The sequence below is a fragment of the Rhinolophus hipposideros genome (assembly GCF_964194185.1).
Source record: "Rhinolophus hipposideros genome assembly, chromosome: 14".
Taxonomy (NCBI): domain Eukaryota; kingdom Metazoa; phylum Chordata; class Mammalia; order Chiroptera; family Rhinolophidae; genus Rhinolophus; species Rhinolophus hipposideros.
In genome coordinates, this window is record NC_138060.1 from 37,168,648 (window position 1) to 37,192,281 (window position 23,634).

At 48.1% G+C, this 23,634-nt stretch overlaps 1 protein-coding gene across 1 annotated transcript in view; it reads right to left on the minus strand.

Annotated features, from left to right (window-relative positions):
• Positions 1-23,634, minus strand: part of SH3BP5 (SH3 domain binding protein 5) — a 65,073-nt gene that overhangs the window by 9,888 nt on the left and 31,551 nt on the right. The window contains exon 4 of the mRNA XM_081072708.1: positions 3,358-3,522. Within this exon, the coding sequence (XP_080928834.1) occupies positions 3,358-3,522 (165 nt within the window). The remainder of the gene's footprint in view (positions 1-3,357; positions 3,523-23,634) is intronic.

Genomic DNA, 23,634 nt, shown 5'->3' on the forward strand with positions numbered 1-23,634 from the left:
CAGAACAGAGAGGTGTGGGTCCAGGAGTGCCCAACTGGTCCCCTCCTGGGAGCCTCAGGGCAGGCAGGCAGCTGGGTCTCCAGAGACTGTCTCCCGGCAGCACACTGGACATACTCAAAGGGCTGGGGCCTTTCTGCCTAGATGCTGATGGCCACTAAACGGACACGCCAGCCAGGTTAGGCCTCTTCGGTGGGTCCCACGCCAGCAGAATGACCTGAACAGACTAGGAGACGTTCTCCCAGCACGGCACCGCCACGTCACATTGCAGCTTTCCCCCCACTTACATCCCCAACATCCCAGGGCTAAGACAGCATCCTCCTCTCCCTGGGAAAGGCAGTCTCCCGTCTCCTCAGGCCCTCAGCTGGTTCGGGCTGTTTTGTGATTCTTAGTGCACTCCTGGGAGGTGGGGACCCAAGAAGCTGGCTTCTCACCACTGTGTGGAAGGGGGGGGGGGGGGTGGTGCCATCCCAGGCCTCAGGCCCATACAGCCAGGCAATCTCCATGCCAGGACCTGGGAGGGGAGGCTGACTGCGTCCTTTCCTCTCCAGCAGCTGCCTGCTGCCAGTTCATAGTTCGTGCTTCCCCATTTCCAAGTCATATTTTCTTCTTCCTCTATCTGGTCTCATTGAGCAGACATCAGAAAAGCCAATCCCTCCCTCCCGGATGCCAGGCCTCCTCTCCCAGAGGGTGAAAAGCTATCACCTTCCCATAAAGGCTCCTTCAAGGCCTAAACAGACAAAGCTGGAGGAGCCGCTGCACCCAAAGCCCCATGCAGTGAACAGCTGGGACTCTGGGCCCCGCACTCCCAGGAAGCCACGCAAGTGCAGGCTGCGCAGCTCTGCCTCACGCAGCTTCCAAGGCAGCCTCTGACCCCAGCCCTAAGTGGAGAACTATCCGTTTGTCCCCGTCTGTGGCACTGCATGTGGCCTAACAGAAAACCGGGGCTTGTCATCGCTTAGTCTCCTAGCACACTGCCTTCAGCCACAGCTCCAAGTGGGGCTGCAATGTCACTGTAAGTCTGAGGGGAATGAAGAGGACACACTGATGGCCTCAGGCAAGGAACGTGGGGGCCCGCGTTGTTCCACTGTGCCTGGAACGGGGAATCATGCAGCCCAAATCACTGCCACTTGCTCAAGACAGCCCTGGACCTTTCTGAATTCTGGCTCTTTCTCTAGACCCTTAATCAGTACTTCCTTTATAAGAAAAGGGCGAGATGAAGCCCCCTTCTTCTAAAGAAACTAGCTTCCTGGAGTACCCAGAAGTCAGACAAGGCAGGCGACATATTCTAGACCCTTCACTGTCATCATCAACCAGCACTCAGCAAGCCAAGTGTGCTAGGTCCACGAAGCTCTGGGAGTGGACGACATGACCCCATTCAGGGAAATGCTAAATCCCAGAGGGAGGTTCACAGCCAAGCCACACATATGAGCGACTACCCCATCCATCAGATTCAGAGAGACCGCCTCCAGTAGGCTGAGTTTCTCAATGACGCAAGGATATGGTCAGGGAAAGCTTTGCCACCAGCCGTCTTGCTGGTGTCAGTTTCGAACTCTCCTTCTCCCTCAACAGTTCAAGGAGCAGCCTTTCAGGCCTAGGCAACTGTGAAGGAATCTGGGAAGAGTAACAGCTGCCCCAGGGTGGAGATGCTGGCCTGTGACCCAAAACACCTGCTAATCTGCAGTGGTTATCCCCACAACCCCAAAACCTTTGGTGGCCTCTCATCAGTGAAGGCACACATCAGACGACCCTCCAGGGAACCGAAGGAGCCCCACATAATGTCAGGAGGCCCAGGGCAGTCTGGTACGGCTCCACAAGTCGCATACTGCACAACCCCAAGAATGGTGTGAACGAGGCTAGTTGTGCCATGTGGAGGTCCTGGGGACACCTCTTTGTCCAGCTACTCACCATCCACTAGGGCCCAGGGACTCAGTAAGAAAAGAAAAGCGAAAAAGCAAAATCATGTTGTGTTCTTTTTAAAGAGCAGATTGAGTGATTTCTGAAATGGTTTCTTACTGGCTGGTTTGGATTTCCGGTTGGGGTAGAGGCAGGACAAAAAGGAAAATTAGACCTTCAGCTAATTTCTTGGAAGGAGCTCTTTTTTTTTTTTTTGGCCTTTTCACATCTGCCAGGCTGTGGCTTGTAAATTTCAAAGCTTTCCAACCTCTGCTTTGGTTTTTCATCAGCTGACTCAGGAAAGCTGTTCCAGCCTGTGTTTGGCTCTCCAAGCATCGTGTCCACTAGGGGGCAGGAAGCCCAAAGCCACACATGCCCAAGGCCAGGAGTCTTGGGCTTCAGGGGGAGAGAGAAGTAGCAGAGTCAACAGAGGATTTGAGATTTGACTCGAGTCAAATCATTTGTGTGTTGGGCTTTCTATTTAAGGAAGTACAAGGTCATCTTTAATTATCAGGTTCCCAAGGACTTGAGCCACTGTGACAGATGACAGTGAAAAGGGAGAGGCTGCTGGCATTAACTCCTGACTTCTATCCCGGCCCCGCAGGCGGCTTCTCAAGGAGTCCAGCCCAGAGCTGCAGCTCCCACCCCTTCTACAGCATCCTTCCATCCAAGATCTTAGTTGGAGCTGTTGAAGACACGTCAGCTCACCCACCCACCCCGCAGCAAACCAGCCTGGAGGAGGGAGAGGTCTCTGGAACACTCTGTGACGCCTAGGAAACCCAGTAGTCAGGCAGAGGTAACAAGTTCAGCTGAGCCAAGCAGCTGTCCCACCACTGCTGATGTGGAGCAATGTGGCCAGAAAGAGCAGGTCATGGGAGCTGGTAAAAGGCCAAACAATGATGGCATAAAAGCCAGAAGTCAAAGCTGGGTAAAGATCACACACGGCCCACGTTCTGCTCACATGCCGGCTCCCAGATCCCAGCCCATGTTCTTCCACCTGGGATTTCGAACCCAGCAGACCTCCGTGGGAGGAGACCCTGGAAAACCACCTAGTCCCTCTGGGGAGCCCGATCCACAGCGAAGACCCTCAGGGATGATCTACACACACAAGGGACACAGGGAAGCAGCAGCGAACTACCCCTGGCACTGGGTGACTGTCATCCCTGAGGATTGCTCAGCACCAGGCCCCACAGAGACCCCACGGACGGAAATAACCTGTGACTTTTGGCGAACATGCCTTGGAGTCTTTTTCCTCTGCTTAAGGAAAACAGAATTGTAACAACCAGGCGGTAGCCTGGATCAGATGGACAAGGGGCAATGTGAGGAATGCTCGCACACCCACCCTCGTGCACACAGGTGCCACGATCCAGATGCCCACACGCACACGGACACTTGCACACACAGATGCATGTGCACAATTCCAGGCACACAGCCCCCGCAGGCACACACAGCTATGATTCATACCCTCTGGGTGGCGTGATTCAGCATCTCCTGCCAAGCCGAGTCGAATTGCCGCTTGTCGTCCTCCAGCAGCCGCTGCTCAGCCAGAGAAATGGTTTCCTTAGCGGCACGGAGCACCTCCGTGGCCCTCTGGAAGTCCTGAGTGGCTTTCTGAGCTTCCAGCTGAGCCTGTGTGAGAAAGAAGCCAGGAAATGACAGAGGCTCCAAAAGACGAGTGCCTCGAGCGCTGCGCCGTGCTTGTCTGTCTCTGCCTCTCCACGCTGGAAACAGGCCTGACACCTACAGGTCCTCGTCAATGCTGGGGACGTAGGTGAATGGGCAATATTCACAGCCCAGAACCCAACAGACCAGATAAACATGCCAACTCTTGGTCAGAGCCAGAGATGGCAAGCCCACCCCTCCTGGGACAGACATAGCCAACAAGGGCCTTTCACAGAGTAGCTGCCATATACCAACGATGCCATGATGGACATAGTGGCTCCCAACACTGTCCCTGCCCAGATCTGTGGCCCAATTCACGGCATGTCAGAACCAGAAAGGTCCTGGGAGACCACGGACCAACAGCGTCACTCCACAAGTGGGACTGTGGCTGAGACCCGGGCCTGCCCCAAGCTCACAAAGCTGGGGAGACTCCAGATACAGAGTCCCACCCCTGTGCCATCACTCAGCCAGACAGGCCCCCACTCAATTCACACTTGCTTTCAAGGAACATCAAGTGGGAGAATCAACAAACCCTGCAGCTGGCCATGTTAGACTGACAACCACCAGCCACATGTGGCCAGAGAGCATTGGAAAGGTCATTAACAGAGAACAAAACACTCCAAATTCTAAAGACTTAGTACGAAAAAAGAACATCTCCTCAATAATTTACATGTTGATTACATAACGAAGTGACAATATTTTAGATATACTGGGTTAAACAAAATACATTACTAAAATTAATTTCACCTGTTTCTTTTTACTTTTTTTTTACTGGGGCTACTAGACAAGGTAAAATGACATACTGACTCACATTCTGTTTCTTTTGTACAGTAGGCACGCCTCCCCCAAGATTGGGCCATGGGATTACCTCAGAATTCAGCAATAAACCCTCCGGTCACCCTCTCATAGACCCACCGTGAACTCCCTATCAGAGCACAGGCAAGCCGTTGCCAAATGCTGGCTCGCCCTCGGTTAACCAGATCCCCATGCCAGTTACATAAGCTTGGGGGACACCCATGGGGCAGCCCCTGGGACTGAGGAGAGGAGCGGAGGAGAACAACAGGGCCCCAACCCATCACCAGAGTGAGTCTCACATAACTTAGAGGAAGTTGTCAGAAACCACAGGTTAAGAATACATTTTGGAAATAGTTAAGGGGAACAAAATCAGTCTTGAGCCCATCAGTCCCCAGGCAAGGGACAGCTTCGTGGCCCCATGGGTGCCACTCTCCATCATTCAGTGAACATGGACTTGGCTATCACATCCAACCCTCCGGGCAATGACTAACTAGGGAGCTGAGACAGGCGTGGAGTGGACATTCGGAAGTCTGTAATACAAGGCTATACATGGGAGCGCCATAGGATGGAGGGAAATACATACAGTAAGGGGACCTGAAGGCAACATTACTTTCAGTAGGAGGGATTGAGGATGGCTTCATAAAGGAGGTTGATCGTGAACTGAGGACTGAAGATTGGGATGGTTTGAAAGACGTGGGGTGGACAGGCGGCCAGGAAGAAGCAGCATTATGAAACACAGTACGTATCTTAAGAGACTTGACAAAGACTGGAATTTCAAAAAGGAATCAAGCGTGGAGGCCTTGAATGAATGCCAAGCGAAAGCTTCAACCACTGACCCAGGGACCTGTCTGCTGTGGACCAACTGTGTGCCCTGGGACCACACATCCACGCAGGTGTGCCTCAGCTACCAGTAGGGACAAGGGACCCACCCTCTATAGAACTGATCAACCCACTGAGAAATGACAAGACAGGACAATGTGCTCTCACCAACAACTCTCTGCTCCAGACCCAGTGCCTCCTGGCCCACCCATGGTTCTTCCAGGTGAGAGCAGGCCTTGTGGGGTCCTCCATCTGCCCAGACAGGAGCACACAAGGAAGGAGCATTCTATCACACCCTCACTAGCAGAATAGAGTCCATTCGACATTGATAAAGTACCTTCTGGAGGCTGAGTTCTGGAGATGAGGGGCCCACCCCAAAATTAGGGGTCCCAACTTAGTCAGGGTTAACAGATTTGTTCATTACAAACTCCAACACAAGACAGACGGTGACAAGTGACAGAGGCGTAAAGTGCTATGGGAATGTAAGGAAGAAAGAGTGATTTCTCAAAGGTTCCCTAGGGAAGAGTCCTCAAAGGAAGGGTATTAGGCACCAAAGTGGCTATCGAAATTCAGGTGGCATCTAAGAGTTTACACACACCTCTGAGGAGGGCTGAACTCCGAGATTGTTTCCCAGGGTCATAATAGGATACATGACCTCGAAAGTCAGAAGCCCACTTATCAGTCCCCAAAAGAGCTGCTAGTTCTCACCAGCATATGAAAGATGCTGCTAGAAACCTTTGGCACAAGCCACTAAGTTTTACCTTCAAACTGTAACAAAGGACCCAGGCCCTAGTAGTAATATGCTATTTGAGTAAGGGCCTTGCACTCACGGGCTCCCTGGTAGTTAGTTCACTCACAGCAGAGGTGTCCAGCTAGCAAACCAAAGAGCTGAGGCTCTGCTTAGAACAATACTGAAGAGGAAAATGTTAGCAGAGCTGGGTTTGAGCTGTAAGATGCAGCCCAGGAAAAATTTTAAATATCTTCATGACGCATGGACACTAACAGCTTTCATGGAAACAGCTCTATGGAGAGAATTTTAAGAGGCTGCCCATGAATGAATTTGACGAGTGACCTTTATCAGTCACTGGCCCAGGCCAGCTGTGACTGTGAAGCACTTGGAAACGCATGGGTGTTTCAGTGTCATCGACGGGGGGAAGGGTGGGGTGGGGTGGAGAGATCTGTCTTTGTCGAGGCTGCCAGATGGGAGAGTCTGCAGTCATGGCCACATGACTCGACTTCCACTCCACGCCATAATCGGTCTCAGGAAGGAACAGAGCATCTGGATATTTGCAACCAATGCAAATATACAGCATAGAAAGAAGTTTACATGCCCTCCAGGTCAATCACTCCAGTTTTCAAAGGAAGGCCCAGAGAAGCAAGACACCTTGCTGAATGTCACACAGCTATTTGGTGGCTGGAAACCAGAGCCCCTGACCCCAAGGGGCACTATTCTTGTACTACATGGGTAACTTTGGCAATGACACAATCACTGGACAAGTGACACACTGGGCAAGTGGACAGTCTACTTATTACTAATGCATATCAAGAGTTGCTGCTAAGGAGCCAAAGATAAGATGGGAACTCAAACTGGGCAGGATTGCTGCCTCCCACCTGTGACTCGTGCAGATGTCACTGAAGCCTCATGAAGGTGTGACGAACACGCCAGCCAGTTAGCTGTGGAAACTGAAAAGAAGGGGTCTTGTCACTTGGTTACCCAAAGCCGTACTCTAGCTGGGGTGGCTCCAAGCCCTGGAGAGAGCCCGCAAGACGAGACTAATCTAGTACCTGCCTACTAACAGACCCTTGAGTGTGGATACAGAAAAATATGAAGGAAATCATAGCAGCGACTGTTTGAGCATTTATTCTGAGATAATGCATACAAGGTGTTGGGAGTACAGTGCCTCATTTAAATCTCAAAATTACCCTAAGAAGTCAGTTCACTTATCATCCCTTTTTTACAAAGGACACCAAGGCTCAGAAAAGTTACATACATTGCCCAAGATCACACAGCTGCCAAGGGTGGAGTCAAGATTCAAACCCTGACCCAGAGCCTTCCTTCTAAACTTCTATTCAACACCCCCTGCTAGGGCTACAAACTGCTCACAAAGCTAAGTTCAGTCTCATTTCTTCACCTACTTATGGCCGCACTGGCCACTGCTCAATATATCAGGATGGGTAGAGGGGTTTTTAGGAAGATGGCAGACACCAAGGAAAGCATGGTGTTTCCTCCAGAGTACAAGGCGGGGGCTCTAAGAGCTGAGCTCATTCAGTCAGGAGTCAGGGGGTCAGACAGTGAGGTCTAGAAGTGACCCTGAAGCTCTCTGAGCTTACCTTCTCCTACACCCAACACTGTCTCCTCGCCTGCTCCTGGGAACAATGGACCCCACTCACAGGGCAGTGAGGTGGCTGAATGAGACACAGGGAAGCATGAGACAGTCAAAATCCTTTCATCTATCAAAACAGCTTACCCACTCAGCACACAGCCTCAATGGATTGCTTTCCCCACTCCCTTCTAAACAGCATTAGCACTTGAAACCCAAAAGGATACTCCAGTTTCCTTGGGAATGAATGGGCTCAATTTGCATGCAACTCCCAGTGCTTGATGGGAACCGTGGAGCAGCAAGAGCCTTCTGGAAACTCCCGGACACTGGGGCATGAAATGGAAGATGGGACTGTCCCACTTCCTTCTAACGTGGGTCAGAAAGTCACCAGCCTGGGGTGAGGGAGAGGCTGATCTGAGTGACGGTCACATCCACATCCACGTGAGACAGCAGAGCACAGAGGAAAGGGAAGTACCCTCGGCAACACAGGGAGGTCTGGCGCCTCCTGCGGGGTTAGTGCCCTGGCTGGGATGGCCCCCCCCTCCAAGGGGTCAGGACAATGTCCCTGCTGCCCTGAGCAAACACTAGTGGGGAGCCCCCATCTTTGTGTGTTTTTTTAAACTTGATACAGTTTTGTCCTTGCCTCTTTATCATGAATGTTGTATGTGCTGCTGGAAAGAACCCATCCCTCACCTAGAACATCATGAAGAAAAATGCCAGATTCCTTTCCAAGCCCGCCACGGAAGATCAAAACTCTTTGAAAACAGGATCGAAATCTCTGCTGGCCTCAGTGAGGGAGGGAGATCCAGGATGGACATCCACGAGGGCCCCAGACAGGGTATCTGTCCTCAGGTTTATTCGAGCTCGTTTTCTGTCTGTATTCTGAGCAATCCTAGGGATCTACAGTTGCCAGATAAGCTGAGACTTTCAATTCTGAAAACTTCCCATCCTTCCCTACCTCTTTCCCACTGTTGTGGGAGGGGCCGGAGATGGGTACTGACGATGTTTTGGATACAAACATTTTCATCAGAAGCATTTTCTAGAAAGACTTCCATTAAACCCATTTTGTTTCTTGATCATTTTTCACATCCACTGTTCCTAATTTTTTAAATTTTTAATTAGTCAAAATTAATGTCATTAGGATCACTTCTTTTCTATTTCAAATCAATTTCAGCCGCTGAACAGTTTTTATCCACATCAAACTTCACTAGTTATAGTTTCTGCTATGGAATTTTTCATGATTTTCATTAAGACTCAATTTTTCTGATCAATTTTTTTACAGATCTAAAAATCTGTTGAACATATGGCACATCAACGTTTACTCAGTCGCAAATGTTACCATGTTCAGCTTGAGCCATTGTCAGTTAATATTAAACTTGTATAATATCAAATATTAAATGACAACTAAAGATTAAATACAAGGTCCACGGTGTATATTTCTCCTTCGAGAAACATGAGAAAACTCTGAGCCGTCCTTCACACCTGAGGAGGAGCTGCTGGTTCCCACGAGGAGGACAGAACGTAGGAGCAGAGACGTGGGTGTATAAAGAACTGGGGTGCCGGAACTGGGAACAGCATCTCGCTCCCCTCAGCCATAGCCAGGGAGTCAAAGCCCCAAAGGTACCAGATGCCCCTGGTAAAGCTCTGATCCCCTACTCTCATCTCCTACTTCTCTCTTTCCTTTGCAGTGGAGGGGCCAGGTGGCCGGTTGGCCCTCACCTGCCTGATTCGCCCTCTTTCTACCTGGGGATTGTGAGCAGAGCTGCCAACACTTCCAGGGACCACTCTCCAGAGAGCTGGTCCCACCAGAACCTCGTGGACAAATAGCCCCCCTTGGAACTCTCCAAGCCCCAAAGACCCCAGCTCCTAACACACCATTGCGCCAACAGAAGAAACATTCCAGTGCTCTGCATAGAACTAGCATTGATTGACCAGGACAAGTGGCCACTGTGAGGCCATGCACTGGGTCGGGGTATATTCCTGGCACCAACAATGACCATTGTCTTGGGTCTACAACCTTGAACAAGTCACTTCTCAATGCCAAGGCCTCTGTTAACTCCCAGAGAGCCTCAGCTACCGCTGGAAGATACATAATTACAGCAGGACTTACAAGGCCATGTTCTAGAATGCAGTATCTGGCTTTAGCATGTGCAAACCGTCCATCAGCCAATGAGTTAACCAACCGGCTACTTTGCTTTGGCTATCATCTTTATTGTTGTACGTTTACAAATTTTCCATAACAGAAGTTCTATTGATGCACTTCTTAATCAGCTATCACTTTGCTATATACCTACAACACAGCTCTTTCCTTAAACTCAAAACTATGTCACTGGGTTGAGCAAGAGCATAATATAAGGGACAAGGGGAGGTCCACAATATTTATCAAATCAAAATACAACAGCTTTTCTAATCAAATGCTTTAAACAAATCATAAGAAAACACGTTTTTTAAATAGCTGGAGACATTTGAAAAAAGACTGGCTATTAGATGATATTAAAAAGAACCATTAATTTTGTTAGGTGTGAAAATGGGATCTTTTAGAGGTTTTTATCTGTTAGAGATAAATACTTAAGTATTTATGGATGAAACAATGCAATATTGGGGAACAGCTTTAAAATAAGACAAAAAGCAGGCTGGATGTGATTGGCAAAATGTTCACAATTGCTGACATGGGTGATGGATATGGTTCACTGGTTCTTCTCTCTACTTTTGTATGCACTTGAAACATGAAAATGAAAAGTAGTAAAGAAATGTTTTCCACAGTCTTTATGGTTCATTAGTTATCACTTTTGCTATGTACCTACTGCATAATCACAAAACTCAAGAAAATGCTATTCACTAGAAGATTAAGGAGACCAAAGATTATTTGTCAAAGGTGGCCCTCACTAAAGAAGAAATTTGAGCTCAAAAAATAAACAAAACAAAAAGTACCTGTAGGATTGCCACTGAGGGGAAGCAGAGTCGAGATGTTAGCCAAGCAGGGGACAGATTTACAAGACTGGCAGGGCCCCCCATCCCTCCAAGCCCATCTTGCCCACATGTAATCTGTAAATAAGACACATCCAAAATGTGGGGAGTCCAACACTGGCCCCCAAAACCTTGTTAGTGGCCAAACCATTCCAACTACATCCAGAAGTTCTCATTTCTAATCTTGGTCTCTTCTGCTACAGTTTAAAGCCCTCAGATCTTTCTCTGTCCCTGACAGAGACAAAGAGAAAAAATAATACACCCACTTACAATGACAAAGCACATTATCACCACAAAGCACTTTTAAGAGCAGAAACCAAACTGCAGGCACCCTGCCCCTCCCTGCACCCTACTTCTATTGCCCCGAGTAAGGGAAGGAGGATAAAGGGAAGCGGGCAGAGGTGTTTATTAAATCCCGACCATGTACCAGGTATTCATCTGTGAAATCTAGCCTATAGTCCTGCTGGCAAGTATTGTTGTACCCATTTTACACCCAAAGAAACTGAGGTTAAGGAACTGGGAGAAGATTACAAGGCTAGAAAGGACACTGAGACCTGAACTCAGGCCTTCTGACTCCAGGTCTGGAGAGGAAAAGCCCCAACACAGGGCCGTGTATTATTCTACTTCTCCAATGATGCTTAAACACTGATTCTCTAGACCCTGACAAGAATCCACAGAACCCACTGGGCACCCTCAATTCAATAAATCATCTCCACAACACCATCTGCACACCCACTTTGCCGAGCCCTATGGCCAAGACATTCTCTCTGTAGAGTATCCAAAGACTTGACAAGCCCTGCCTAACCTCTCCCCACCCCCTAGCTCTGTACAAAAGAAAGAAATGGGCTCTCAGTAAACTTCGGCAGATTTTTCTGGCATCAGTTCTTACCTGGACTATTTTTAAAAGCTTTGTAACTGGTCTCCCAGCTTCCAATCTCACATGGCCAATTTAAACGCCACATGGCAAAAATTTAGTCTCCTGCAACTGCAGTTAGGACACCTGGTGTCCTATCTTTCTAAAGAGCATCTCTGATGATGTCACTCCCCGGCCTAACAAAAGAGCCACAGCCCAGGTTTGCACTTCCCATCCAACCAGTGAGCCCCAACCATTCACCATTCCTTCTGAAGCAGGGCCCAGTTGGCACCCTCACAGTAGAGGCTTCTTCCCGTCCCAGGCCTCACCTTTACTTGAGCTACTTACAGTAATAGATCAAACCCCTGTGGCATGAGCTTAGAATGTCCCCTGTCCCACCTGGTACCGTTTTAGAAAATTACCCTGAAACTTATGATTAATACCCTCAGGCTCGTTGGTCACAATCTCTCCGGTCTAGCATTCTTTCCAGGCTACTCCCATCATTGCTCCTGGGTTGCTACCTCCACCATAGAATCACATGGCCAGAGGGAAGGCTCCATGCAGACCCCAGGAACTGTCATGTAGTCTCTGGAGGGACGCCCAGATTTTCCCTTAAAAATCCCAAGCCGGTCTCAGAATGTGAAGGCAGTTTTTGGAGGTGCTAACCCACCGCCTTCTCAGACCACCGGTGCTCTGATAATAAACGCTTATTCTAGGACCCAGCTCCTGTGTAGGTCTATTGGCTGAGTGGTGCAGGCAGCACGAGTCCAGACTCACTTGGCCTCTGGATTCACTTCAGCACTCCTTCTTATACGTGCCATTCCCTCTGCCAGTAACACACACCGTTCTCCCTCCTCTCCACCTAAGGAACTCCTACTCATCCTTTAAAACCCATCTCAAATACCCCATCCTCTGTGAATTCTTTTTTCCACTACAGCATGCTGGACTCATTTGTTAAGCAATCATACGTTCTTTCTTATGCCACTTCACAGGCCAAAATTAAGTTCTTGTCATTCCTTAGCCTCTTTTTTGGAGTGACTAGTCCTGTTCCTCTAGGACTTACAGCTTTCCCCATTTTCTGAACCCAGCACTTGATGGACAACTCCTTCAAAGACCATCTTGCACTGCCCAACAGTGGTGTAGTTTATACTTTATCACCCACAATACCTGGCACAGAGATGAACACACGTCCCCATCCAAAGCCATTCTCCCGGGCACTTTTGTCATTTGTCTCCATTCCCGACTTTCATATACCTTTTTGCTAAGGAAGGCCCTGATCACGCTCTACTGAGATGGAAGGAATAATTAGCAGTCTGTGCTTGACTGTGTCACGAGTCACCCACCATTCCCCAAAGAATAATGACCTCAGTGCCTCCCACTCCCACTCACCCCATTAAGAACCTAATGGGAGGTTATGAGGACAACCAATGCCAGAGGGAGACAACATTAAGCATGCCACAGGGAGGCTAACTCTCTGGATTCAGAGAAAAGGGGCAGCCAGAGCATCCTTCCGTCCTCGCCTCCTGCCCACTCAGCTGGACGTGCCACACGCCAAACTTTCACTAGCGAATCCTGTGCTCTGCTGGTCTCCATTTGGAGATTGTTTTTTCATATGATGAACACAAATGGCTTCAAAGTCATTAACCTCCCTCATGCCTCTGAGACAAGAAACACTCAGGAGAAACAATGGAAGCGGGTATCTGTCGATGGCCCCTTCCCTGCCAGGCTGGGATCCACAAAAAGAACTTCTCAGTCGGATACTGGTCACGACTGGTCACCGGCCAGCCAACGCCTCACACAACTGCTTGGCTTCACTTCCAAGGGGCTTCCAAGAGGATACACCCAATCTACACAAGATGGCTTCAGTTAACACCAACACACTCTGCGACTTGGAATGGGTGGTTCAAGAGAGGGTTCTCAAAGCTTTCTACACTTGGCCTGTAAACCTGGGAGAGACCCACAAAGAGGGTATGAAAGGAGATGAGGGAGGAGAGGGAACAGTCAGACAACCCCAGAGGCACCGATATCACAAGAGACACCTGGTCAGTCCCCAAGGCCCAGGAGATTCCAAGTCGGCGCGACAGCAAAAACGGTCCAGTACCCACGGCCTCTCCTTTCTGCACAGTGCAGAGAGTTTCTACGATCTTTTTAAAGCAGTATCACGCCTAGTGACGTAGGAAGCCTTATAAGAGCAGCGACTGTGCTACTGAATTTTTTAATTCCCGAAACCTAGTCTAGCAGCCAGTACACTGCAGATGTTAAAGAAATATGTGTTTAATTAAGGTACAGCTAGAGTACAAACGATAAGCCACAAACAACTCCCTGTGGTCATTTTAATGCACCTTGTTAATTTTTTTTTCTGCGGCTCACAGAACCTGATAACTGTCTCTCTGGGAGCATTTATCCTCGGTAATGCCCATTTACGTGATGTGAAAACTCACCTGAAGAATGACCTAACTGTATACCCTAACTCATTCAGTGTGAGTGCCATTCTCTCAACACCTGAATAATCCCCCCTTCCACTCTCCCTCGCCTCTGCCAAACTGAATGATATATAACTCAGGTCCCAGTGGGTCTTTGGGAAATTCATTCCTGGGTAAAATTTTACCCTCTCTGAATTCACAGGACCAAGTCATTCTTTCAGGAGTTTGTCATGTTATAGGATAGTTAGTGTATGTGGAAAAACACTCTGAAAACTGCCCAACAGAAGAACATGCTGATGACATGTCTCTTGAATTATTTTAGTATTCACTTGGTCTTCTTGACAAGATTGCCAACTCCTTGAAGGCAGTGACCACGTTTTCTACTTCTGTGGGTCCTCACCACCAGAATGGTGAGGAGTATGCCCTTGGAAACGATGCTATCCAAGCCCTTCATCAGCCAGGCACTTTGGCTGCCCCCTTCCCACCTTCTCCAGGTTTCAGACTTGCCTGGGTCATTCATTGCCTAGTACACTTAACCACAGCCAAGGGAACAACCGAGTCACTGAAATGTCATCCCTCCTCCTCCAACCCGTCTTCAGCCTCTGAGCCAACATGACTTGGCTTAATGTTAACTGCCACATGCAAGAAGATATCCAAAAAAATTCACGGTCAGGGGCACGCAGCTGAAAATGAAGGCTCAATGTAATTAAGAGCTAGCACAACATACCTCCCTGCCTGGCACAGGCTATAAAACGCTGAGGGATCTGTTGTCATGCATGTGCAAAGACGTCAACATGGCTGAAGCCAGCAGACCCTGGCCAGAGCAGACTGTCTGTCAGAAAGTAACAAAGCCCCCAGAGCACCCACTTCCCGAGCACACACATAACCATTAAAGCCAGAGCCACTTCAAGCCACCAAGGGATCTCTGCAAAAGACAGGACTGGCCATGTAACAGGGCCAGGGCAGCAGCTGGGCCTGCAGCCTAGGGAGGCAAGGTTGGCACTAGCTGGCATGCCAGGAGCTCTCTGTGGGAGCCAGGGCTCTTCCTTCCAGCAGGTATTGCTAAGCAAAGTAGGTTCTGAGGACTGAGGGCCTCTCCCAGCTCTAAGGGGTCAGAAACAAAGTACAGCCACTGGAATCAAGAAAGAAAACGTATAAGATAGCCACATGGAAGAATCCAAATGGCCTAGGGCTGAGATGATTATGCCTTAAGCCTCTATATAATAATCAATTCCAAGCATTCATCCTCTCTCCAAGCATTCATTTCACCTTTACTAGGCATCATGCATATGAAGACTTGAAAAGGATAAGAGACAATGTTTGCCCTCAAGGATCTCAAACTCCACAGTGGGGTCCTTAGTCCCCGGTGTAGAAGTTAGAACACATATTTAGGATGCCTGGATCAAATCCTGGACAGGCCACTCCCTAGCTGGGAACCCAAACACTTTGTTTTACTTCTGTGCCTCAGTTTCCTCAAAATGCAAAATGCAGGTGACAGCAGATGCTACCTCATTGCTTTCAGGAGTAAGTGTTAACACAGGTAAAGTGCTTCGAACAAGCACCCAGTAAGCAGAAGTGTCAGCTGTTATATAAGCAAGCATTATGTAGTATTAGCTTGTGGTTATTAATCCACAGGACATGGGTGACTTTTAAGGGGAGCTGATGAATACCTTGAATTCATGTTTATAAATGTATGCACCTGAGAGCATATGCATGGGTTTTCAGAAGGTACCATCCATGACTTTTGTCAAATTCTCAAAGACGTAAAGCTGAAGGAAAGCATAGTGAGGGAGGGAGACTGCAGAGAGTCTGGAGAAGTTACACAAACCTGTGTCTTCATTTTAATCAGGCCAAGGATAAAAGCTAAGTAGTGCTGTCCAACAGAACCTTCTGCAATGATAGAAATGTTCTCTGTGTGTGCCGTCCTAAAATAGTAGCCATCAGCCACATGTGGCTCCTGAGCGTCTGAAACATGGCTGGGGACACTGAAGAATTGAACTTTTAGGTTTATTGAATTGTATTAATTTATATTTAAGTAGCCACATGTGGCTGATGGCCACAGTTCTGAACATCACAGAGCAAGTCAGTCTGGGAAGAAAAACGTCACAAACAGAATACTCAATGATGCAAAACATTCCATGACATACTCATAAATGAGTGCAAAAACAAGGTGTACCTGGCAATTCTGAGTATGGCGGGACAGGGGGAGGGCACACATTAGGGCACAACATAGAGAAGTGCAGATGCCACAGGATGAGAGGGGTAGGGCCAGACGCTAGAGAAAGAAGAAGTGCTGTATTAGTCAGGGTTCCCCAGAGAAACAGAACCCACAGGTGAGAGAGAGAGAGAGAGAGAGAGAGAGAGAGAGAGAGAGAGAGAGAGAGAGAGAGATTTTAAGAAATCAGCTCACGTGATTGTCGAGGTTGGCAAGTCCAAAATCTACAGGGTGGGTCAGCAGGCTGGAGAACTAGAGAAGAGCCAACACTGAAGTTCAAGTCCAAAGGCTGCCTGCTGCACAGTTCCCTCTCGCTCAGGAGGAAGTCAGTCTTTTGTTCTATTCAGGCCTTCAACTGACTGGACAAGGCCCACCCACACTATGGAGGGCAATCTGCTTTACTAGAATCCACCAATTTAAATGTGAATCTCATCCAATAAACATCCTCACAGAAACATTCAAAATAATGTTTGCCCACATACCTGGGCACTGTGGTCCAGCCAAGTTGACCTATAAAAACCATTGTATGCACTCAAGTTTTTGAGCAAAACAATCAGTAAAACTGACTTTGACAGATTCAGTTGGGAGGCAGAGGGGAGAGGTGGGGAGGGGGCACTAGAAGGCAGGAATACCAATGGAAAGACTATTTCAATAGTCCAGGAAACATATGAGGGCTTGCACCAAAGATGTGGCAATGGTAAATGAGTCATTTAATTAACATGCGTTAAAAGAAAGTGGGAATGGATTCTGTGACAAAACATGTACACACTTAACACCTTTATGGGAAGCTAGCATTTCCTCATAGTTCTCCAATACAATATAAGGAAAAGGAAGTTTTCCGCCCCCCCATAAAGGGAGGGAAAAAATGTAGCAGAGATATGGGGTTGATTGTGTTTCTCTACTCCAAGAAGTCCTATGCCTGCTCTGTGGGGCACATATGACCACCTCTAGCTCTTTTCAACCCAGAGCCTTTCTAGAAGACAAACCACAGTACAGACATGGGAAAGCTGTTTAGCTGCCTCCCAATAGCCATTCTTCCCTTCATCCTTAGAACAATCCCGATAATTAAAAAACCCAAGTCAAGCCTCCCAAGCCACCCATGACTATATGAGTAGGTTCTGGCAAAGAAACAGAGCAGTGTGTTGTCTCAGATTTCCAAGTAGACTCTTTAAAATAGAAGGGGCATATGTCCCTTCCCCTCCCTCTTTTCCTGACATACAGATGTGATGGCTGGAGCTCCTGGAGCTACCTTGGGCCACGTGGTGACTTTAAGGGTGCAACTCAAATACTAGGATGGAGCAGTAATAGGACACTGGTTCTCAGACGACCATGGAGTCACAGTACCAAGCTAGACTGCCCAATTCAGGTCTTCTTTTAGGTGAGGGACGGTATCCTTGCCTGTTTAGACCACGGTTTTTGAGTCCTCTGTTACTTGTAACTAAATGCAATTCCTAGTTGATACAAGACGAGGCCACTATTTTTTGCATAGGCAATGTAAATTTCACAATTTCAGGCTGTAAAGTTTCGTTTGTATATTTTCTTATGTCCTTGGGTGTTGGGATGGGGCCAGGCAGAAGAGGAACATACATAAACTAGTACGGTGCCTTACACCCCAGGATTTCCTTCCAACAACTGCTCCCAGAAGAGCCCACTACAGATGGCTTCAACCATCTTGGTGGAGCGCCCAGGTCAGTGCAAAAACAGACTTCCCAGTCTTCCCTGTATAACGAAAACCTTCCCTAGTTGGCCTGAGCCTGAGACCAAAAGAACGAGAGAATCTTAGAAGATTTCAATACTCCACGACTTTTAGAAATAAAAAAGGCACAGCACTTTCTCTCCAGTATGGTGCTTTGCCAAAGGGCTGGGGGATACACTTGAGGCTGGTTGCCAATTGATGAACAAGTGGTACCTTTTTATTACTTCCACTTAAACCATTTCTTCAAAGTGAAACACATGAGTGAGGCTTCTGAAACAAAGCTGATCATTGCCTACCCTGAAGCAAAGAGCCACTCTTTCCAATAAGAGACTGTAAGCTCTTTCGTGCCTAAGAAAGTTTTAAATGGAAAAAATGAATAAACAAACACAAAAATGATCACCCTAGGAAAGGCACTCAAGAACGGGGAAGAGGGGCAAGTTGGAAGGAGGGAGGTGCCAGGCAGTTTCTGGAGAAGTCAGTGGAAAACAACAGCTGAGGAACCCACATTCTGGAAGATTCTGCAGAAGAGGCCCAGTTGATGTAGCCTCCCATGGAACCCTCTAGAGTTCTGTCTGGAGCCAACCAGTTCTCAGCAATCAAAGCTGGTGAGGGTTATGGGTTATGGGGCCAGGGGGAGGCGGGCAGCAGAAAAAAACACTTAGACTCAGCCACTTATGTTAGAAACCCCATTTCTTCCTAGAAAAGCCAGACCCAGGAGTACCTAGAACAGCAGTGTGGGCCTACTGATACTTTGCATTGTACTGCACACTCCCCCACACACATTCATTTGTACCTGCCCAAGGCTACCGCGAAGGAATGGCAAAGCGGGGACCAGAATCCTCCACCGCACCAGAGTTCTGTCTGGAGCCAACCAGTTCTCAGCAATCAAAGCTGGTGAGGGTTATGGGTTATGGGGCCAGGGGGAGGCGGGCAGCAGAAAAAAACACTTAGACTCAGCCACTTATGTTAGAAACCCCATTTCTTCCTAGAAAAGCCAGACCCAGGAGTACCTAGAACAGCAGTGTGGGCCTACTGATACTTTGCATTGTACTGCACACTCCCCCACACACATTCATTTGTACCTGCCCAAGGCTACCGCGAAGGAATGGCAAAGCGGGGACCAGAATCCTCCACCGCACCACGTGCTATGAATTCAAGAACCCCATGAAGGGGCCGCTGGCTCTGAAACTACTTTCTCCATCTGGCTGATGACTCAACTCCATAACTTCCCTCCTTTGTAGGGCTACCAGATTTAGCAGATAAAAATATAGGACTCCAAGATAAATTTGAATTTCAGGTAAACAACAAATTATTTTTAGTTAAGCATGTCCCAAATATTGCATGGGACAGAGTTATACTTTAAAAAAAAAAAAGATCTGAAATGCAAATTTAGTAAAGTGGCCTACACCCTGCCTGACGACCCCACCTTTGACTTAAATTCCACAAGGACATTCTACCACACAGAAATGAAAACTGTCTATGGCCTGGACTTCGAGGTAGTTCCCTCTTGGTGTAACGGTGTGGTTCCCATCACACACATCAGGAAGCTGTGATAAACCCCGAGCTGGGACTCAGCAGTCCCACCAGGCTGGAGGCAGTGTACCCCAAGCTGTAGGCATATTTTTAAAGCAGAACTACTTGAATATCCAGAGAGATTGTAAATCTCTGAGTGATTTGGGTCATCTACTTCTCAGTGTGAATAAGTCCATCAGTTTCTCAAGGGTAGATTTTCATAGATGTGGAGAGAATATTATGTCACACGCTGGGAGGGCTGTGGAAGGAGGAGTGGTAGAAAAAAGAAGGAAAGCAGGGTGGGCAGAGGGGATTGCCAAAGTGAAAAGGAACAGAAAGGTAAGCCAAAAGCTCAAGAGAAACACCACCATTTGGCCGGGGACCAAGTTTTGTTGCCTGGCAACATAAAAAGGCCTACCCGTGTTGACAAAACTGGTAGCAAAAACACATCCTCTACTCTGATTTTCTTCAGCTGAGAAACCAGTAACCTTGCCACTCCTTTCCAGGGGATGCTGGTGGTATTCAGAGAGGGAAGGAAGGAAGCAATCTATGTCAACACAATCATTTTATTGAAGATAGATGGGAGGGAGGGAGGGAGACAGAGAGGGCAAAAAGAAACAATCAAGGAACCTCATGGCTGCAGATACAGTACAGGGCTCCCCATCCAGCTTCCCCTCTAACCGCTAAACCGTGGTGACAAACCACATCTTCAAGCAGCATGTCATCTACCAAGCAGCACTTACCAGGAACCAGCCATGCCTTGGGAAAAAGCAAAGGGGACTGTGCCCAACACAGTTCCCAATTGACAAGATAATGGTGGGTAGCACCTCCAGCTTAATACTGCCTGGCTGAGACCCTGCATGCAACTAATCCTCCATTCCTGCCACCTGCCAGGCAGGTAAGGGTCAAATGCAAGTGGCCCACAGCGCCACCAGGAGAGAAAAACCTCAAGACTCAAAATCAGCAAGACTCCCTGCTCCAGCCCCAGCAGAGGAGTGGGAGGCAGAGCCAGCCAAGCAGGAGATGCAGAGACCCCAAAAGGTGGGAGTGTGGAGGACTTCAGATTCAAGCCTCAGGACCTACTCCACATCAGGAGCCTTCGACCTGGGTCAGACCCTTCGAACTGCCACTCTCAACATGGACCTCAACTTGATTCAAGATTCTAAGCTTCCAAAATGCAGCTGCTTTTTCCCCAGAATCACCTATCAAGACTGCAAGGCAGGACATGATCTTGCAGGCAAGGGACAGCGAACAATCCTTTCTCCCTTCTTGCTGTAGATCACCAGGAATGCTACTTTGTGACAGGTGCCCCAGCACTCAGCTGGGCAGCTGGGATGATGCGGTTCCCAGGAACTGGCCTGTGACCACCCAGTGGGAACACAGTCAAGGCCACCAGGATAGACGTCACTGACCCGACTTCCTGACCCGAGGCCCACACTGACAGCTGCCACCCAGGCAGGAAAGTGGCTCAGTAGAAACGAAAGTGACCGGGAAGGAGGGAAGCATGACGAAGTTGCACTGAAGTCCCAGGAGAACTAGGGCAGAATGCCACGAGGGGAAGAAGTTTCAAGGGGCCCCAAATGACTTGAAACAAGAGCCTCCCAGTTACCCCAGAGCAGAAAACGACCTGCACAGACGAGCTCAAAATCTTGCTTTAGCCCAACAAGTCAATGATTTCTCTTACTTGGTCCCCTACGATGTGTCAGTGTGCAGTTCAGACTTTCCAACAGTCACTAAACGCCTCCTAAGAGCCAAGCACCAGGCAGCAGCCAGAACCAGGGAGATGCAGGTTCCAACCCGGCTCCTCTCCTCACGAGGGCTGTGACGCGGCACGTTCGCTGCACCTCCCTGAGCCTCAGTGATACTACAGATCCTCAATAAATGAGGATGTGAGGAGCCCCTTGAATAACTAACTTCTCTAAACCTCAATTTCCTCTTCTGCAAAAAAGTGCCTCCCTCATGTATGTAGAGCACTTAGAAAGTGCCTGGTTACAAAGTGTATTCAAGTTGCTTTCCTCTTCTACTGCTTCCCCGCCATCCTTCATCTCTGATTCAGTTTTCTCCACGTACCAGCTCATCTCCATCTCACTGACTCCCAACTCCTCACCTCCCACTTGCCCTGCAGTCTCGCTGATGAGATTCCCACTGAGACACCCAGTCACTAATTTAACATTCAGGAAAATAAACTCACCACCCTCTCCCAAAACTAGGTCCCTACTCTCTTTCAGCTTCCTACTGGTTATTCAGGCTCTTCAGGTCAAAACCTTGGAGTTCCCTAAGACTTATTCTTGGCAGGTGACTAACCACTAAGTCTGCTAACGTGTCCCCTTCATAGATCTCTCAAGTTAGGCCACAACACCAGGAAGGTTTGTGTAAAGGCCCAAGTGACGGTCTCTGGGCTCCCAGACTAGTTTCCTCATCTGTCATATGGGAACGAGAGAGGAAGATAATGACATCCCCTACCCTGAACAGCACACAGGGTGCCTAACACATGGTTAGATCTCAAAAGATGGTGCTGCTATTAATGGTCATCAATGCCTGATCAACTTCTCAAACACATGCAAGAGCCCGTGGTTGCTTTGCAGCTTCTCAACCCAGTCTGGAGGCCAGGTGGAGACTGTCGGGCGCTCCCTCATGTGGCCACACCATTCCTTCCCTATCTGGTCCCTCTAAGGATCTTTCTACCGCCCTGGAGATGACGCACTTACCCAGGGTTATGTCCATGCTGACTTCTTCCTCTGCTCTCGGCTGTTCTGTCCTTTCCACCCAGACTCTCTCCTGTACTGTGGGGACCCAGTGTGCCTTTTTCCCCAGGCTTTACACCACACACACACACACACACACACACACACACACACACACACACACGACCTCACTTTATTGGCTTCTTCCACATCCCGTCCACACCTGTGCCATGTGGTTCAGTTTCCTAACAAATGAGCCTTCCCATCAGGCTCTTACTTGGTGAGTCGATCCTCATTACGCATAGATTCTATATTTGCAAATTTGCCTACTTGGTAAAATTTATTTGTAACCACAAATCAATCAATATTTATGTTGCTTTCAGGGTCATTCCTGGACCCACACAGAGAAGCAAAAACCTTGAGTTTCTCAGTGTGCACATCCCCAGTTGAGGTCTAACAAGGTGACACGCTGCCGTCTTCCAGTCTCACACTGTACCCAATTGTCCATCTCACAGTCTACTGAGAGCCACGTTTTTCACAGTTGTTTTGTTGGTGATGCAGATGTTGAAATTGGCCCCCAAGCCTAGTGCTGAAGTGCTGTCTAGTGTTCCTAAGCCCTAGAAGACTATGTGGTGTGCCTGACAGAGAAAATACGTGTGTTAGATCAGCTTCATTCCAGCGTGAGTCATATAGGGCTGTTGGCCATGAGTTCAATGTTAATGAATCAACAAGATGGTACATCCAGAAAAAGGAAGAGGAAATTTGCACATCTGTACTAGAGGCCACTCCAGTAAGTGCTAAAATAAAGTCTACAGCGCATGATGGAACTATGGGAACATAGCTAAATTTGTGGACTCCATTTGGTATAAATGTGGGAGAGGTCACAACCAATTAAAAAAGTGAAGTGGGCACCATCAGAAGAGGTTGAAAGCCAAAGAAATTTGTGGTCATGTCACCCAGGGTCAGGAAAATGTTCAACCCTTCTTGGCTAGTGTTTTATTATAAAGAAATACTGTATATGATGAATTAGTTGTAAGAAACATATATTAAATAAGGTGTCTTCAGAGAGTACCATACATGAAACAAGGTTATGTATGGATCAGTTGATGGAAATAAGACCAGAGGCTCTCAGGAACCTGACCCTGTATTCCCACTAGAAGCAATGCCTCAGTAGGATGCCTTGCTAATTCAGTGGTGGCAGTGACTTCAGAGAACAAAGCTAGCATGAATAATGACAATGGACTGTAATTACCTAGGCCTTAAAACCACCTTGCTTATGTATGTAGATGGCACTCCTGGAGGATATACACCACATTTTATGCTCCACATTGGCCAGCGGACATGAAGGAGAGATGCTCAGGAAATGCGATGAGAGACACTTCGATTTGCCAATCCACTAGCCCACTGCAACCCTCCCATAGTCTCACTCCCTTTCTCAAATGGAGGAGGGGAAAAAAACCCATCTTTTAATCCAGATCAGTAACAAAGATTCTCCTTTTGCCCGAAACACCCCACCCACACACTTTTACTAATACTGCTCAGCTCCAAAGAGTCAGGGTCTATGCTCTGTTCTTGACAAGTGGCTAAAACAGTGTCTGACAATTAGTAGGAACGCAGTAAACATTTGTTGAATGAAAGAAAATAATAAATTAGAAGGAAAAACATCCCTAGATAAGTGAAGAGAGTAATAACTCACACTTGACATAACCTTGAGTGTAGGTCCTGGGCTTCTCATTCTCCAAGTACAGAGAGTCTTCTGCTAACTAAATCAATGTCTAGAATTGCCCAACAAAG